Source organism: Myotis yumanensis, unplaced genomic scaffold, assembly GCF_028538775.1.
Source record: "Myotis yumanensis isolate MYYU_CA2020_CCGP unplaced genomic scaffold, mMyoYum1.0.hap1 SCAF_3, whole genome shotgun sequence".
Classification (NCBI taxonomy): Eukaryota; Metazoa; Chordata; class Mammalia; order Chiroptera; family Vespertilionidae; genus Myotis; species Myotis yumanensis.
This window is the reverse complement of record NW_027223754.1, coordinates 173,930,283-173,948,620: the sequence shown is the minus strand read 5'-3', so window position 1 is coordinate 173,948,620 and position 18,338 is coordinate 173,930,283. Positions and strand designations below refer to the sequence as shown.

General features: G+C 39.9%; 1 protein-coding gene and 1 pseudogene across 2 annotated transcripts in view; both read right to left on the bottom strand.

Annotated features, from left to right (window-relative positions):
• Positions 1-4,712: 4,712 nt before the first annotated feature.
• Positions 4,713-5,653, bottom strand: LOC139005589 (probable RNA polymerase II nuclear localization protein SLC7A6OS pseudogene; annotated as a pseudogene).
• Positions 5,654-14,227: 8,574 nt separating this feature from the next.
• The window catches only part of CPNE8 (copine 8), a 199,647-nt gene continuing 195,536 nt past the window's right edge, over positions 14,228-18,338 (bottom strand). For both annotated transcript variants that reach the window (XM_070410448.1, XM_070410449.1), the window contains one exon: positions 14,228-16,577. In XM_070410448.1, coding sequence (XP_070266549.1) covers positions 16,389-16,577 — 189 coding nt within the window. In that variant the 3' untranslated portion in view covers positions 14,228-16,388. The remainder of the gene's footprint in view (positions 16,578-18,338) is intronic.

Genomic DNA, 18,338 nt, shown 5'->3' with positions numbered 1-18,338 from the left:
GGTCTGGAGACACCTCTAATCTCACACTCATAAATAATGGCAGGAGGACTTTGTACATGATGTGAAACTGGTCTAAGAGGTTTTCATTTAAACGCATTCCTTCTTGCTAAACATTTAGTATTTGTTATCTCCTACTTTTTGCTCCCCTAGGTAACATTCTGATTAGTTTTCCCTTGCTGCAGAATCTGTCAAAATAGCTTGTTTATCTCTTTTGTCAGATTGGAAATAAGAAGACTTCTCAGTACAGTGCTGATTTTTAGCAAGTCCCTTGAAATGGGTAAAATGTTTAGTCTGCAGACTAGGTAGAGCAGCTGTTAGAAACTGAATGAAAAAATGCTAGATTCTTGCTTTATTTTCACCAGAAAGATTCCTCCATGGCTGAGAGGTTAGGAAAATGACTTCTACTATTTATTTTTTTAAAAAAGGCAACTAGATATAATCCTATGGATCTGAACATGTCTCATCTTCTAGAAAAAAGTAAATAAGATCAATAAAAAGATAATGAACAAATGAAAATTTAATCCCTGATCATTTCTATAAAGAGGATAAGTTTTATTACTATTATCTATTATTTTAAATTAAAGCAGTTTGTATTCATAAGACAGACAATATAAATTCATATGAATACCAGAAATTTAGACAAATGAATAAACATACAAAATACCTAAATTAAATAGAAAATTCACAATAAGTGCAATTAAAGCAATAAGTTCATGGGGTATCATCACAGAGACTGAATCTCATAAATCTTTCTGAACCGTGATGTCCCCACTATCTAAAAAAGGATTAAAATATCAGCCCTACTTAGTTTATAGCGTTATCAGAGGAGAAAATAATAGATTCAAAAGTAATTGTAATGTTACCTGTGTGCACTCTGGGTTTAATATGCCCAACCTTGCAAATCAATGAAGAAAAATTATGCCCTATTTCATAGAACGCAGCGTATCTTGACTCAAAATCACCCTGCTCTGTGCACTTACTCATTTTGACAAGCAGGAATGTCAATATTTTCCTCCAATATTTCTGAGAATTTCTAGGTGTGTTTCTAGTATATGCAATAGAATGTTCTCTATTCTCCCTCAGTCTGAGAGCCTCAGATAAGGGCACTGACCCAAGAGAAATGGCTGGGGGTGGGGTGGAAGGAGGTGCAGGGGGAGTGGAGTGGTGCCTCAGGGGAGACCAGAGCTGCAGCCCTCTGCTGGGCTGCCCTTCTCCTTGCTGTTCTCGGTGCTCCGCTGCGCACCCACGGCCCCTTTCCTCTAACTAACCCAGTGGCATGCTCTTTATGACTCTCACTCTGCTTATTTTTTTCAGGATCTCTGGGTTCTTATACATCCTAGTATTTTCTTCAGATGAGTTAGAGTTGATGAAGTTTTCCAGCACAATTCTGAAGTTTCAGCCAATGTCAGAGCCATGCCCCTTCCTGAGTCACTGAGACCTCCACAGCAGGTTGGCTGAGGAATGGTAGGGAGCAGAGGTGCCCTATCTGATCAAGAACAACCTGTGGATGTACACAGTTCCTCCACGTCCAGTCCTGCTGCCCACTCCATCCAGCCCACTCCTTCACTCAATCACTCATTCAGAGTGATTGTTTTTCTGCTCCGGGGTCCAAGTGCCCGGCTTCTTTTGGAGACTCACATTCTGTGTAATCCTGAGTCCCATCGGTATGAATGAGATCCTTGGGCGCATCAAGTCATAGGAGCTGTTCTATGAACCAAGTGCATATTGTGACATTGTAGACAAATGTGTGCTACATTCTTTTTAAAATATATATATTGATTTCAGAAAGGAAAGGAGAGGGAGAGAGACAGAAACATCAATAAGAGAGAATCATCGATCGGTTGCCTCCTGCACATTCTCTATTGGGGATCAAGCCTACAACCCAAGCATGTGCCCTGACCAGGAATTGAACCATGATCTCCTGGTTCATAGGTAAATGCTCAACCACTGAGTTACGCAGGCATGTGTGCTGCATTCTTAGAAAGGAGGCTATCCCTGACCAGTTTGGCTCAGTGGATAGAGAGTCGGCCTACGGACGTAAGGGTTCCAGGTTCGATTCCGGGCGGGGACATGTACCTTGGTTGAGGGCACATCCCCAATAGGGAGTGTGCAGGAGGCAGCTAATCGATGTTTCTCTCTCATTGATCTTTCTAACTCTCTATCCCTCTCCCTTCCACTCTGTAAAAAATCAATAAAATATGTATATAAAAAAAGAAAGGAGGCTGCCCTGCCAGGGCATAGAAAGAGCATCAAGGGGGTGGCAGAGCCTTATTCAGCCCAAATATTTTGTTGTGTATGTTAATGATTATTATTTTATATTAAGCGGTTATGGGTGACTCTAAGGTCCTCAGTGGATCTATGACACTTATCCTTACACCACAAGCTCTCCCTTCTTTTTTTCAAGTTGTGAAGTTATTTTCTTTTCTTACCGTTTCTACTCATTGTCAAATACCACAGTAACACACTGTCACTCTCCTTCAGCCAGAAAACTGAAGCTGAAGTAACCAAATAGAGGTTAGATTGTTGACTTAAATTTCTCAAAAAATATATGTATCATAGCAACTGAAAGTCCACAATGGCAAAAACAGTAAAGGTTAGTGTTAGGTTTGTAGTATGCAAACTGAAAGTTGGACTCAGCGAGTTAAAAATCTAATGCAATTTAATTTTACAGTAATGGTTCTATCAAGATAGGAAATGAAATTACTTTGATTTGAAACCCATGATGGGAATAGGCACTTATTATAAGTCATCAAAGACTGGATTATCTAATTCCAATTTTGGCACTAAGATCCATTTAGATATGGCACTTCTTAATAATCTCATCACTTACGTGTGCAGAAGAGTGACTGCTTACTCTGTACCTCAAGCAGATTTAGACAGGCATGGTGTTCAATAGGGGAAAGATATAATCAAAGAATAAGTCATCCCCCACTCATATCATCTGTAGCTGGTGGCTCTGAAGAAACAGATTCTGATAAAATATAACAAAAGAAAAAACTTTTCTCTTAGTCCTTGTTGGGGTCGAGCCCCAGCAGGTCCAGGGGTTCCCAAAGGTGTGGACGGAGTCGGTGAAGAAGGAACGACACGGAGATGGCGTTCAGCTGATCAGCAGCCCAGCCAGGATCTCTAGCCGGGATCCCTCCAGCCGCCTTCTGTCTTTTCTTGCCTTGTTACATCTGTATTTATACCTGTTGATTTTAACCCTGGCAATTTCTAGTCCAAAGGGTAGGGCGTTTCTTACCTCCATTCCAGGGAGTAAAGACTATGCGGCTTAAGGGTGACCGTTGGTAGTTAAAGGGATTAACTGCCCCGGCCAGGCATTTAGTTCAGGGGTTTTGTTGCCTCCTTAACTTCAGGGGAAAATCCCTACCTGGGGAAACAACCTTTCTGGGAGAGGTGACCTTGGTTAAAACACATCTCGCCAAGAAGGTGAGCAAACATAGGAAGAACACTATGCCATGTAGTATGCCAGGTCCCTTGAAACATTTGCTGTGCAGATGTTTCTTCCCTGCAGCGACTGTGTCAAGCAGCAAGGATGGACCGGCTTCCAGCAAATTCCCCCGTTTTTATTTTTTAAATGATAGCACAGGTAAATCAGCGGCCACCTCCTGGATTGGGCTGTTTAAGACTCAGAAGAAGGCTGACAAGCAATGAGAGCAAGCATAGCTATAAACATAGTGGATGGAGTGCACAAGGAGCCTTGTCCCCATAGAGGGTCGCTGGCCTCTTCAGTCAAGGGATCTCAACTGTCCTCAAGTCGGGGGGTTGGTTGCCCTTGTTGATCTGGCTACGGGCAGCGTCATTGGCGATGGGACATATGAACAGACAGAAAGGAGGCGCATGTGATCCTCCCAATGGACAGGTGGTTCCAGCTCAGGGCTGCACATCTGCTGCAGACGGGCACTGGTCAGGTGTGCTAACTCGGCCTCCCAGGGGTGACGGTCCCCAGGAGGGAGGCAGAGGCTGCTCCTTCTGGAAAGATACAAAACACAACCTCTTCCCCACATCATCACCAGATCTGGTAAAACTCCTGTCTGGTTTGTGCAGAAAAGGGAGCACAAGAGAAAACATATTCATATTGAAAAGGTTTTAAGGGAATGACTTGCTCGCGTAGTTAGTGTTTTTACTGAGTGCAGAGTATCCCATTCATACATACCCTGTTCCTTGGTACCACTGCTAACGAAAGAGCAATCTCTACAGTCATTATCGTAGGAAGCAGGGAGGTAGAGACCACTGTCAACCAAACCCCTCACAGCTCAGGCAGATTCTTCTTCTACTGGCCATTACTACTCAGCGTGTGTTCCTACAAGAGACCCACTGTAGCCCTTTTAGATTTTGCCGTCAAAAAGAATCAGGCTTTTACTGGGGCAGGAGGGGGGCGGGGGGGGGGGGGGCGGGTGCCTAGTGGCATGGGAAAGTTGAACCGAAGTGCTCATGAAACAGCCTCTCTTCCACTTACTGGCTTTAGCGTAGAAGAAGAGCAGGAAAATGCCTAGGCCAGGAAGCTTCATTTTATGTTTGTTTGTTTTTTGTTTGTTTGTTTTTAAACATATTTTATTGATTTTTTTACAGAGAGGAAGGGAGAGAGATAGAGAGTCAGAAACATTCCTCCGTCCGTGTGTTATGCCAGGAAACCCACTACCAGGGTGGCTGATAAGGCAGTCAAAGCCCTCAAGGGCCTGTGATAGAACCTCATGGTTGTCACAGGATCCTCAGTCCCAGTCCAGGTCATCAGTGCTGTCATAGCCAAACTCCTTCTGCACATCCACAGGGTATTTGCCCCACATCCGTGGTCTGCTATTGCCTCTTTCCTCTTCACTGAGGCTGTCCCATTCATCAGAGCCGCTGGAATCTTCATCTCCATCACTGCTCTCCTCCTCTGGGTACTCATTGCGCCAATTATTCTCACTGTTCTCATCATCTTCATCTTCCTCTTCATCAAGGTCCTCTAGTTGTTTGCCATCATGCACCAGCTCCCACTCCTGGCTGAAGGGCTGCACAGAGAGGATATTCTCAGTCCATCCTGGAGCGGCCGTCTCCGAGTAGTAAATGTCATACACATAGTCATCCTTGCGTTCCTCCCGGTGCCTGACACTTGGCCCATCCTCAGATACAGTCAACCGCTCGCGGAGCAACTCTACAGCATTGCAAAGGGTCACATCTGGGTCAGATACTTCGCAGGAGGAGGCGGCGGCTGCGGCAGCGGCCTCGGGGTCTCCTTCTTCATGGACCAGATCCATCAGCTGGAAGCCTGCCTCGCGGTCGGCTTCTGGGTTCTCCCGCGCGTCCTCGGACTCTAGGTCACCCGAGAGAAGGCCCGAGGGTCGGCGGCTAGAGACTACCCTGTAGCGACCCTCCTGCTGGATCTTCCGAGTGGAAGCGCGGAGCTTGTGGCGGATACGCTGAGGGGTGGCCCGGGGTCCGGGCAGGGTGCGCAGGAGCGGCTGGACCGGGTCCTCCTGGGAGCACACGGTAGCCACCAAGTGGAAGACATTTTTCTCTGCTGCTTTCTCCAGACCCTTGGGGGGCGTCTTTTGGACCGCCGACTCCACCGCATCTGTCCGGAGGCGTTTACAGGCGAGGACCAGGGCCTCGGCGGGCTCCTGCTGCGCTTGCGCTTCACACGGAGTACAGCGGAGCGACCAGCCTCCATAGCGGGGGTCGTGAAGCAGGTGCAGGGGTTCCCAAAGGTGTGCACGGAGTCGGTGAAGAAGGAACGACACGGAGATGGCGTTCAGCTGATCAGCAGCCCAGCCAGGATCTCTAGCCGGGATCCCTCCAGCCGCCTTCTGTCTCTTCTTGCCTTGTTACATCTGTATTTATACCCGTTGATTTTAACCCTGGCAATTTCTAGTCCAAAGGGTAGGGCGTTTCTTACCTCCATTCCAGGGAGTAAAGACTATGCAGCTTAAGGGTGACCGTTGGTAGTTAAAGGGATTAACTGCCCCGGCCTGGCATTTAGTTCAGGGGTTTTGTTGCCTCCCTAACTTCAGGGGAAAATCCCTACCTGGGGAAACAACCTTTCTGGGAGAGGTGACCTTGGTTAAAACACATCTCGCCAAGAAGGTGAGCAAACATAGCAAGAACACTATGCCATATAGTACGCCAGGCCCCTTGAAACATATGCTGTGCAGATGTTTCTTCCCTGCAGCGACTGTGTCAAGCAGCAAGGATGGACCGGCTTCCAGCAAGTTTCCCCGGTTTTATTTTTTAAATGATAGCACAGGTAAATCAGCGGCCACCTCCTGGATTGGGCTGTTTAAGACTCTGAAGAAGGCTGACAAGCAATGAGAGCGAGCATAGCTATAAACATAGTGGATGGAGTGCACAAGGAGCCTTGTCCCCGTAGAGGGTCGCTGGCCTCTTCAGTCAAGGGATCTCAACTGTCCTCAAGTCCGGGGGTTGGTTCCCCTTGTGGATCTGGCTAGCAGGCAGCGTCATTGGCAACGTCATTTCACTGCTTTTTATTTAAAAATATAGGGATATATCTAAGTTGTTTATGAAACCAATGATAATAAAGAATTGCAGAGAATTGTGAAATTCCATGGAGTAGCTAATATTCCAATATAGGAAAAACAGCCATCAGAGATGTTCCTGTGGACCACGCAACAATCCAGCCAACTTTTTATCTTGATACACTTGCTATTTACTATATTTTTGAGTTTAATAAATGTTTGCCAATCTCTTTATAAATTTATCTTGTCCCCAAATTTCTTCTGCCTCTGAACGTAGGTCAGCATGTTGCTCTTTTTGCCAGGGAACTGCCTAAAAACCCATGCCAATGCTTCCTTCTGCAGGTGGCTAATAAACTCATGCCACAATTGTCCCATTTCTGGTAAAAAGTGGTGGGTTTAAGAGGGAGTTTGGGTGAGCTGCTATGACTTTCAGAAATTTATTACTCCTGGCCAGTGTGGCTTAACTGGTTAGACTAGAGCATTGTCTCGTACACTAAATGGTGGCGGCTGGTTTCCCGGTCAGGGCACATATCCAGGTTGTGGGTTGTATAAGAAGCAAGGGACTGATGTTTCTCTCTCACATCTCTCTCCCTCTCCCTTTCTCTCTCTAAACAATAAATAAATACAATTGTTAAAAAAATGTTGGCTTCCATAGATCACAGGAGACAATAGTATTTTTCTAGACTTAAAAAAAAGTTTTGTTGAAGTATAGTTTACATACCATAAACTTCACCACTTACAAATAATTAAAAATTCATTGATATTAGTGAACTTAGAGTTTTACAGCTACTAGTATCACTCTAATCAGTTTTATAATATTGTCATGTTTTGTTGTGTATTATGTGTCAAAATCAACCTTTGAGACCTTTAATGAATAGAATAAGGTAAGAATATCAGATGAAACCTAGGCAAGGTCTACCACTGGGTCAAAAAGTCTAAGGTTATCTGACGAATGGAGGGACTGAATCACTAAACTGGCATCCTCTTGAGGAAATTCATTGTGAAGAACTAAAGAGCCCTGAATAACCAGATGTATCAAGTAACAATGTTAGCAGAGGGACCCATGCTTCTGACTCCAACCTGGTGAATGTTGCTACGCATTCATTGCTTCTTCCACTCCCATATTTGATTCACGCCCAGTGGCTTTTTTCATGTATATACAGGGTAGGGCAAAAGTAGGTTTATAGTTGTTCCTATGGAAAATAATACAATAATTAATCAATAATAATATAAAAGAATAAACTCTGTGTTTTGTGTACCCACAACTAGAAACCTACTTTTGCCCTACACTGTTTTAGGCACTTAAATAGGTATTTGTTGGATGAAATTTTTTCAATAAGATCATTTGACTTACACCAAGAGACCCACAAAAGAGCAGGTTTTGAGACAATAGGGAATGTAGTTCAATTTAATAGACTACATCACAGAAAGGGAAAGGGGCATTTCCATCCACTCTGCAGTAGGACACAGAGCAGCTTTGGCATATGACAGTTCCATTAATTGGCTACAGTAGGAAACCACATTACCTGCAGAGAGATAGCAGGACCTGTGAATAAAGTTGAACTTCAGAGATGTGGTTTGGTAAAGGATCAAAGAGAAGTTATGATGAGTGTGTCATCGAATCACCCGAACATCTCAGTGTGTTTGATCAATCTGAGACCCGTGGGGAATTAGTGACCCTGCCCTCCTTCCCCACCTCGTTCTGTACCATCCCTGCCCTTGCTCACTAGGCTGTCACCAGAGTGGCTCTTCTTTCTGGTTTTCTTCCATGACAAATAGTTTCCTCCTCAGAGCCTTTTTGCTAGCTGTTTCTTCTTCATGAAATGTTCTTTTCTCCTATATCTTGGAGGCGAGTCTTTGCTTTAAGATTTCAGTCTAATATAAGCCCCCAAACACTTTTAATTATATCACTCAGTTTATTTTCTTCATTGTACTTTGTATACAATATTATATATACAGAGTGGGGTAAACATAGGTTTACAGTTGTGATTATGTGAAGCACAATTTATTATTGTGTTATTATTATTAATTATTGTATTATTTTCCATATGAACAACTGTAAACCTACTTTTGCCTCACTGTTACACTTATAAATATATTTATATATAAATTTATACATAGTGTATATTTAAAGTATATGCAAATATGGCTATTTTGTGTATATATAAGCATTTTTAGAAGAAGCATGACTTGAGGGAAATACTAACAAAGCAACATTGCTTGGCTTAAAGCTTTAAGGTTATCTTATAAAAATGTATTGCTAAAAACTTTCTCCAAGGGGTCATCCAGCTCTATTGCTAAATAGGCCCAGTAGAAGATTTGTATCTCTAGGTCAAGCCATTCTTCAGTTGAAGAATTCTAACTTTTAAAAAATTTTGCATATTGATACAGAATATGTTTCCTTGTAGCTTTATAACTAACCCTGTTTTTTTCCCCTTTGAAATTACATAAAATACATCTACATACCATATTTACATGTTAGTTTTTCCCAGTATTCGGTAGAATATGGGTTATTGCAAATTCAATTCTTAAATAGGCATGAGAATATTGTAATGTTATGGGAAGGTGGTTTCTTGAGAGTTTATTAAAGTATTTAGGAAACAGTAACCAAAGCAATGACATCAGATGACGAACAAACAAAAATGTACTGAAGACACTGAAATGTTTGGTTGGTCTTTGATGTTGCTGCCCTAAAATGGGTGGGGTGGGGAGAGGGGAAGCTTAGGCACAGAACAGAGCAGATGCAATTCCAAGAAACTGGGTTTGACTGGTGGCTGGGAGGCTCAAGGCTTCATTTTGAAGTTTATTTGAACCAAAGGGTGAGGAAACATCAACCACTGTGAACAGCCCAGGGCTCTCAGAGCTATTATTTTTAATCTATATGAAAATAGTATCTTTCTATTGGCTTGCTGCTTGACATTGAGATTCAAGGAATGATTTCCATTTTAAGAGAGGAAAACGACACAGTCTGTGAAGCTATTTACAAAACAGATTCCATCAAAACGGGATCAGAACAGTGTGAAAACTCTTTTGAGCTTCATGCTTCTTCTAAAAAAGGTAGTAGAGTGGGTGGAATTAAAAATTTTCTTTCAAGTTATAGTGTATGCTCAAGATTCTTGACTATTTTTGTAATGTCAACTCACTGGACTTTAATTTGGTTTAATGTGTATTTATTGAGTCCTGAATGTGTATCAGGCCCTGTGCTGGCTATGGAAAATCAACACAGAGATGTAGGCTCTGACCTCAGGAGGCTCACTATGGTGAGGGAAGCAGGCCTGTAAATGAGAAATATTCTGTCCAAACACGGTTGTGAGTAGGAGTCTGAGCATTGGGTCCTGTAGGAGCATACACAAAGGACATCTGTACCAGTCTGACAGGCTCAGGGGAACATCCTCAAGGAAATGATGGAGAGTGGTGGATGTGAATGAACCTACAAATAAAAGATACCATGACCCCTTGAGACACAGCTAGTAGTTCAGTGTGGCTGAAGCATGTATCAAAGCTGAGAGAGATAAAATTATAAGGGCTAGACAGATGAACAGAGAGCAGATCTTGAAATGTTCCATGTTTGCTTATAAACTAAGAAGGAAGAAAATGCAAATGAATTCTCGTTCATATTTTTTGATGTCAGGTGATATTGTACCTATGTAAGGCCTTAGTTTTTCCTGTGCTATATTTCACCATTTCAGTAGCATGAAACTCAATAAATATTTGAATGAATGGATAAATGAATTTTGAACCTTGACTCTACTATTCCTCAAATCAGATACCCGTTAGTCAATTTCTTTTCTTGACACTTCAGTCTCCTTACGTCCTCTTCCCACAAAAATATATTATTTGTCTTTAGGGAATTTTCATTATAGAAGGGAATAGAATGTTATAGCAGTAAGACCTCCCCACTGCAAACATGGTCTACCAGTAGGGAGGAAGAATGGCTATTCGGATCTTCTACAGGCTGGAGAAAAAGAGACATTGATTCTAAGTAATTCAGGGAGTGCTGGAAAGTTTTGCTGAGAGCAGCATTTGAGTCGAGGCTAGGTGGATGAGCAGAATTTTGACAGGTGTGGACAGAGGTTTCATGTGAGACAGTGCTTTGTACATGATTAAATGCTAAGCCAAAGTCATTACAATGGTTTAGAAAATAGTTATAGGAAATAGATGACCAGATGTAGGCAAAATTTTGAATATTTATGTATTCCTTCTTAGAAAGTTAAATGGAGTTTAGTCATCAACTGGTGGGTGGATTTCTGAACTAAAACACAAATATATAATAACTACATGTCTCCACATTTCTTCTCCACAGCCAAATTCATATCAATCAAATCCTTTTCCCTTGTTCCTAAGCAAAAGCAACAAAACATTAAAAATTGTAAATATTAGCATAGAATTTGCAAGTCAACCCATCCTATTACAAATGCAGTTGCAAAGTTCTAACCTTCTGTGCTCTTGTCCACACTCTTTGCAGGCCTGAGTACTTCCCCCAGGATGGGTACCCAGCACTAGGAAAGACAGTAAATGCTTGTAAGCATCATCATTTCTTCTGTCCTTGTTTACTGTCCCCACATTTACTGTTGTTTACACATCTATGCAGGTACATGCGTGAGTGAAGGCATGTAATCACCTCCAACACACACACATGTGCAACCTACTTGGAAATACACAATGCACAGGTACAATTCAAAGGTGTGAATACAGAACACTCTTCCAGTACCTAAAATATAAATTCTTATTGCTTTCATTTTTAAGGTAGAATGTAGTGCAAAATCCTGTTTCAAAGGTGTTTTGTTTCATTTAGTTTTGTTTTTATTTACTATAATTGGTCAAAAACAATTTCAAATGTAAGATCCTGTCATTTGTGAATTCTTTTTCTCAGACTATCCTGAGTCAGGACCTATAGCTATCAGATGCCTCAAAGCTTCATTAATCTCTTCTCCCCTGCTGCCTGCCTGCCTTTTGACCATTTCACTGCTAATTAGCCTGAGAGAAGGTGGAGAAAAAGATGTTGCTAATCTCTATTCATGCTCTTCACAGTTCTGGTTTACAGGAGGGATGAATAAATCTGGGAAAAGTATTATTGTATGCTGCTGTTTTAAGATTTTGCTGATGTCTCTCAGTCTGGATACACTGAAATTTAGGCTTACCTTGAAATATTAAGTTACTAATGTAACATTCTTAATGATCAATCTTTCCTTCAATTCACTTTTAATAACTCAACTGATGACCTGCTGATACAGACAACAAGCAAGTAATAAATGACAGGAGGATAAGAGCAGGGACACACACAGGCATGAGGGCACATAACAAAGAAACTCAGACATTCACAAAACAATCGAACTCTGGGTTGTTCTCCCATTTCCCCCTATCCTCCTGGCTCTCAGGTCAAGAAAATGGTGAGAGTACATGACTGGTTTGGAGTTATGACTGAGCTAATGACCTGCCTTTTTAATAAGAAGCTAAGATTTTTCACTTGCTGACCAATCTCCCAGAAGGCCCTTGAATAGCTCAGTCTATTAAGTTCATTAAGTAATCTCCTCCCATCAAGCTTCAGAGTGTGCCCCAATTAAAATAAATTTTATTGAGAGAACCACAGGATAGTGCTGTAAGGAGCTTTAGAATTATCACCCTAATAAATGAGTGATGAAAATTAGGTTTATGTATTTAAGCAATATTTTGCCCAAATCAGTTAGTCAAGATGAAAGCTCAGGTCTTTTGACTCATTTTATGGCATGTGAAGTGAGTTATGCTCCTTCCTACTGGTGAAGCTTCTAGAAGTTTTATAACCAGCCTATATAAAAATGCCCAGCACATATATAATCCTTTGGATTTAGATTTCAAATCATTAATTTAAAACTATTATACGTTCTCAGAAAATAAATAAAAAATTAAAAGTACCTATAATTCTTCATCTCTCTAGACTGTCATATGATGACCTAATCCAACAATGACAGTCTTGGTAGCTCCATGTAATGTTTAGGGATTTGAAAGTTTGTTCTTAATGAATTCAAAGGGTTTTTTAGTGATTGTTGCTGTTTTATCAGAGCTCCCTACTTTAAAAAAATAAGTTTATTGATTTTTTAGAAAGATGGAGAGAAACATTGATGTAAGAGCCTAACATAAATCAACTGCCTCCTACACAGCCCCTACTGGGGATTGAGCCCGCAACCCAGGCATGTGCCCTGCAACCAACCTCTAGGTGCACTGGACGACGCCCAACCAGGGCTGGGCTCCTGACTTTTTAAAAATCTTCTGGTGCAGAGTTATTTTCTACAGTGCATGTCAAATTTGCTCATCTCCAAATTATGGAATATGTCTTTTGCTATTGTTGAAATGATAGTCAATTTTGTTAATTTTAAGTACATTCGGATTTTAATATTTTTTAAGTTTTTAAAAAATATATATTTTTATTGATTTCAGAGAGGAAGGGAGAGGGAGAGAGAGAGATAGAAACAGCAATGATGACAGAGAGAATCATTGATCGGCTGCCTCCCGCAACCGGGCATGTGCCCTTGACAGGAATTGAACCCGGGAACCTACAGTCCACAGGGAGATGCTCTATCCACTGAGCAAAACCAGTAAGGCTTTTTCTAATGTTTTAATAATAAAATTGATAACTAAATAAAAGGTGTTTTATTTAGCATTTGTCAAAATTATTTTTGTAGAAATGTTGAGTTACCAAACTTGTTCTCTGTCAAAATAACTGAATCTGTGTTATAATTTCCATTAACTTATTTTGTAAGATGAAGATCTCTGAAAGAGGAGCTATTTTTAAGCCAACCCTGAGGATATTCCTTCCTTCATCCTTCCTCCTAATTTTTAAGGTCAATGATATCGACCTCTTTGACTAATAGCAAATCCTATCTCTATGAAATCAGCTTATCTAAATACATTAGGAATGCTCAGCAGCCTGTTTCATGGAAATTAAATTAGTGAATAACTTTGTGATGAGAAAATCATGAGGTCATGGCCACTATTGCTTGAAACTAAATGAGCAAATCTTTAGAACAGTTTGTTTTTGCTCTTTCCATGATAAGACCTCAGTGTCCATGTCTCTCAGATTTTGGTAGTCAGAGCATCTCCAAGACGCGGGAAGTAAGAACAATGCCAGGTGATGGGATTAGGGGTGGTTTATTAAAGTGTGAAATAAGCAACAACCCTTCCTTATGAGATTTGAAGATGTTTCCTTTAAAACTGTTCAGAGTTCTGTGATATATATTAGAACACTGTTTGGAGACTTCTGTTTATTATGTTCGCATTTTTTTTCTTAAATTACATACAAACATTTTCAGACAGTAAAACATTTTACTGTATGAAAAGAATTATTGGGAGTCACGTCAATGTAAAAAAATAATTTTAATATAGGTATTTACCCTACTCTCCATTGGAAAAACACTTCTACTTGGCGGGTCCTTACTCTGGTTGTGAGACTGAAATCTGAGTTATGAACATTGTCAGGATAACCATCTATGAAAACAGTGGACAACGTAGCCCAGGCTTGGACTGCTGTTTCTCTCAATTTCCCTTTCACATCTTCCAAAGAAGCCCTTTCTAGCAGTTTTGTACTCAAGTCTTCCCTTGTCAAAGGGAAGGGAAAGCTTAAGAAAAGATCTAATGAAGAAAAGCCATTTAGAAAAACAGCAGCAACAACAACTTGGTGCAAACTCTTACATGAGTATGTTTATAAAATATCTAATTTTTAAAAGTCACAAGTCTTTCATCTCAGCACCTCCCTATATTCTGTGGAATGAAAGTTTTTTCTTTTCATTTTTAAATATATTTTTTATTGTTGCCGGTTTTTACATAACTTTCAGGTATTAGCACAGGCAATGAAGGAATATTGGGTGGGAAGGTGGAGTGAGGTGCACAGCAATGGCATTTGTCATTGCACAGCCCCTAACGGCAACTTTCACAACATTTAGGGAGTCATAACCAGTATTTTCACAATGGTAACAAACTCTGCTCTAGTTATGCAGTCTTGGTTTCATCTTCTAGGCAATGGCAAGACAAGACTAGGTATTTACTAATCTTACCCACAGAACTAACATCATCTATGCTTCTGATAATTATTAACAGCCATACAAAAGATAGATTTGTAACTGAGATTTCCCCATGCTTAGCCATTTACCCCTGCTAGGCCTGGGCACATTTATTTAGGTAAGAAAGGGCACATCTTTCATTTTCGCTTATCAATTCAAAGGAAAAAATCACTGATATTTGACAAGAAAGAAAGAAAAAAATAATATTGATTTCATTTATTTTTGTTATTTTGGACTGATGAAGATACATAAAAAATATGTAGGTTAATAAACTATACTGGCATAAATATTTAAGCTCAGTGAAGGAGGTCATCAGACTCCATGTCATTATGAATAAAATTTACAGAGCAAATAGTTATCCTTTTAAAGATTTTAATACATACTTAAAAATGGACACTTTAATATTACATAATTATATAATATTGATACTGTTAGATATGTGGATGTATATATTTTTCTTTTCAGTAAAATAGTTTCATGCTTATAAAAGTCACCCTAGGTCAACTTGGGACAAAGAGAACAACATACAGTAAAAATAAACCAAGTAGTAAATATATAAGTAAGGAAAAATGTTATAAAGCAGTTACATTGTTGACACAAAAGAAAAAAATAAATAAATACACTTTTCTATTATTTGAAGGCAATTCACAATCATTTCCAGGAATTCTGTGAGAATTTAAGGCCATTTGTTCTAAAGAAATGCTTTAATTTGGACACAACATCACAAAACTGTAATTCTTGTAAAAACTGTACGTGCAAAAACTCTTCACAATTAATTGTGGACAGGCAGATTCGTATATAGGAGTAGGTTATTTCACAAATGTGTTGTGCACTAAGTCACATGGTTGTGTATATTTCACTGGGAATTTCACAAAAAAACTTCCAGCTTGTGCACCCTGTGTGGCAACGTGGAAAGGTGATAGGAAACCAGAAAGAGAGACAGTATCCCTTTGAATTAAAATATCTAGACAAGATATAATGGGATAAAAAGTTTTAAAACTTCTGCTACATGGTTCACAGTTAAATATTTTGGGTTTTAGTCTTTCTAAATAGCATTATAATATAAAGATGCTACTTTTTACACAAACACACAGTATTTTCTGTGCATTTACAGTTCACAACGTTTTGACTTTTTAAAAATGTCTACTGAGCAGCACAAAACATAAACTGACTGCAGTCTAAATTTAGAACCCAAACTCCAGGGAAAATGCATGTTCTTACAGGATACACACCTGCTGAGCTGAACTCCCATCCTTGGCCAATGCAGAGGAACTGACTACTGAGCATGTGCAGCTTCGTAAGACCACTCACTCACGGAAGAAATATGAAAGTATCTTTCCTTTCCTTTGTTTGCGACTGTATTTGTCCAGACAGTCATTCAAAGAGATATTGCTCTTGTAATGATAGCTATTGCAATTTAGAAGACAAAGGATTCAATATTCAAAACTCTTATTCTTAAGAACAGTTATAAAAGTATTGAAATTTAAAAAGTAGGAACATGTAAACATTGATACAGAGAGACTGCTTCCCAATACACACAGCAGTCGAGGACAATATTTGAGTTAAAAACAGAGTTTGTGCTTTTTCCCAACGACACATTGGAAATTAGCCGTTTCTGTCCAAAAAAAAAAAAAAAAAAAAAAAAGGTAAAGATTCAGAGAAGACATCCATATTTTGCTTCAAGCATTCAAACAATGTTTCTGTTGCTCATGCAACAACCATATTTACAGTTTTGGTTTAGGAAGAGAATAAGTTTGGATCCCAGAAAGCCTATTAACCAGGACTGCTGAAGCCAAGCGGAGAACGGTTCCATTCCCTGGTTCCTTACAGAGCACCAGGACCAAGCCTGACTCAGCAGTTCCAACTGACACGTAGTTAACACGAACTTTTCGGAGCACAGTCATATCTGAGTTTGTAACACGTGTGTAGGTGGGGTGTACGGGGGAGGCGCCGGCGATGGCTTGATTCCTCGGGCCCTCATGTAAGAGAGAAACTGCTCAGGGATCTCAGCTAGGACATCCTTAGCCAGTCTAGCCATGCTCAGTATGTGGTTTCCACTTCTGTCGATATAATCCCTGAAAGGCACAAACTAGAAAGCAGAGGTGAAAGAAAGTTAGTTCACAGACTCCAGCATGGTAGTTAATAGACACAAAAAATCAGTCTCTGGTTGTAGGAGTATCAGAGAAGATCAGACTTATGGTGAGGTGGACAATAATTACTATGCATGGTAAAGACATTTGGTTCATTACCAACAACTATAACAGTGACCATAACTTTCTAATATAAACTTTACCTAAAAGGGATGTAGCCCAGGTTGGTTTGGCTCATTGGTGAGAGTGTCAGTGAATTACCAAAGGGTTGTGGATTTGATTCCTGGTCAAGGACATGAATCTAGGTTTTTGGTTCAATCCTGGTTGGGGCTGTGTGGGAGACAATCAACTGATGCCTCTTTCTCCCATCATATTTCTCTCTCTTTCTCTCTCTCTCTCTCTCTCTCTCTCTCTCTCCCTCCCTCCCTCCCTTTCACTCTCTATAAATCAATGAAGAAATATTCTCAAGTGAAGATTAACAACAATAAAATTGTGTACTTGTGTTCTATGTCCCCTGCCCCCCAATAACTCGTCTCCTTGTCCTGACACGCCCATCATGTTGCTACCTACATGTGTTATGCAGTTCTGAGTTCTCTACCTAGCCTGACTCCCAATAGGATGGAGCACTGAACCTCTTCAGGGCTCACTTTCTGTTCAATGGAGTTAATCCATGTCTAATTCAGATTTCAAAGCAAAACTACTACCCAATGCAGAGTAAAAAAAAAAATGTATATCGTTAAAGACTCCTAAACACAAGTAAAGTATTTTTCATTAGAACTAGAGCATCAAATCATAGGGACATGAATATGAAATTCACAGTTTGCATTAGTGGGAACTTGAAATACAGGATGGGGCAAAAGTAGGCAGAAGCATACCTATATGACAATAATTTTCCCCTCTCTGTCTGAGGAAGAAAACTCAACTTTTTAGAAACATGTGCTAGAAAGGTGACAGATCTTACTCTTACCCTGGAAGCAGCTAAGTAAGGGTAAGAAACAACTAATAGAATATCATTTTCAGCTGAGAAGTGGAGGATGTGAACTTTTGTGAAGTTGCATTACCTAACTATATGGATAAAACTTGATGTTTTTAATAAAAAAAAAAAATCAAAGAGGTGAAAAAAAAAGCTAGGTCTATTTTCTCTCTGAAACTATGATTAAACAAGTGAGACAATAGGAATCAACATAGTTAAGGGTTAATGAAAAAATATGTCTAATTGTAGCTATAATTTACTTCATCCTTATTTTAAAAGGTATAGTATTTTAAAAATTAACATTTAGTAATATTAGTAAGGTTTAGTGTACATCTAATTATCTTTTAAGCTGTTTCTTAAAGGATTCATTCCCCCCCCCCCCCCCCAAAAAAAAATATGTAGCTAATACCTGCATTTTAGGGAAATAGTTGATACTGCCTTAAGGGAGAAGGAAATCTGGCCTTCCTTGTCTTTCCTTTACCTAGAGTTTGCCTTGTACTTTTATTTAATTCTTTACCTTTCTTCTACGCCAGGGGTATCAAACTCATTTACCTTTTCACCACTATTCTCACAAACCCTGGAATTAGATTTCCTAGGTTCAGCGGCTGGTTCTTCTACTCATTAGCTGCATGAACTTGGACAAGTTATTTTTCACTCTTTGCCTTGGTTTCCTCTTTTATAAAATGAGGATAATAGTAATACCTATTTATTAGGTTATTATATAAGTAAGTTACCATGTAAAGTGCTTAAAACCATATTTAACTCATAATATGTACTATATATAATA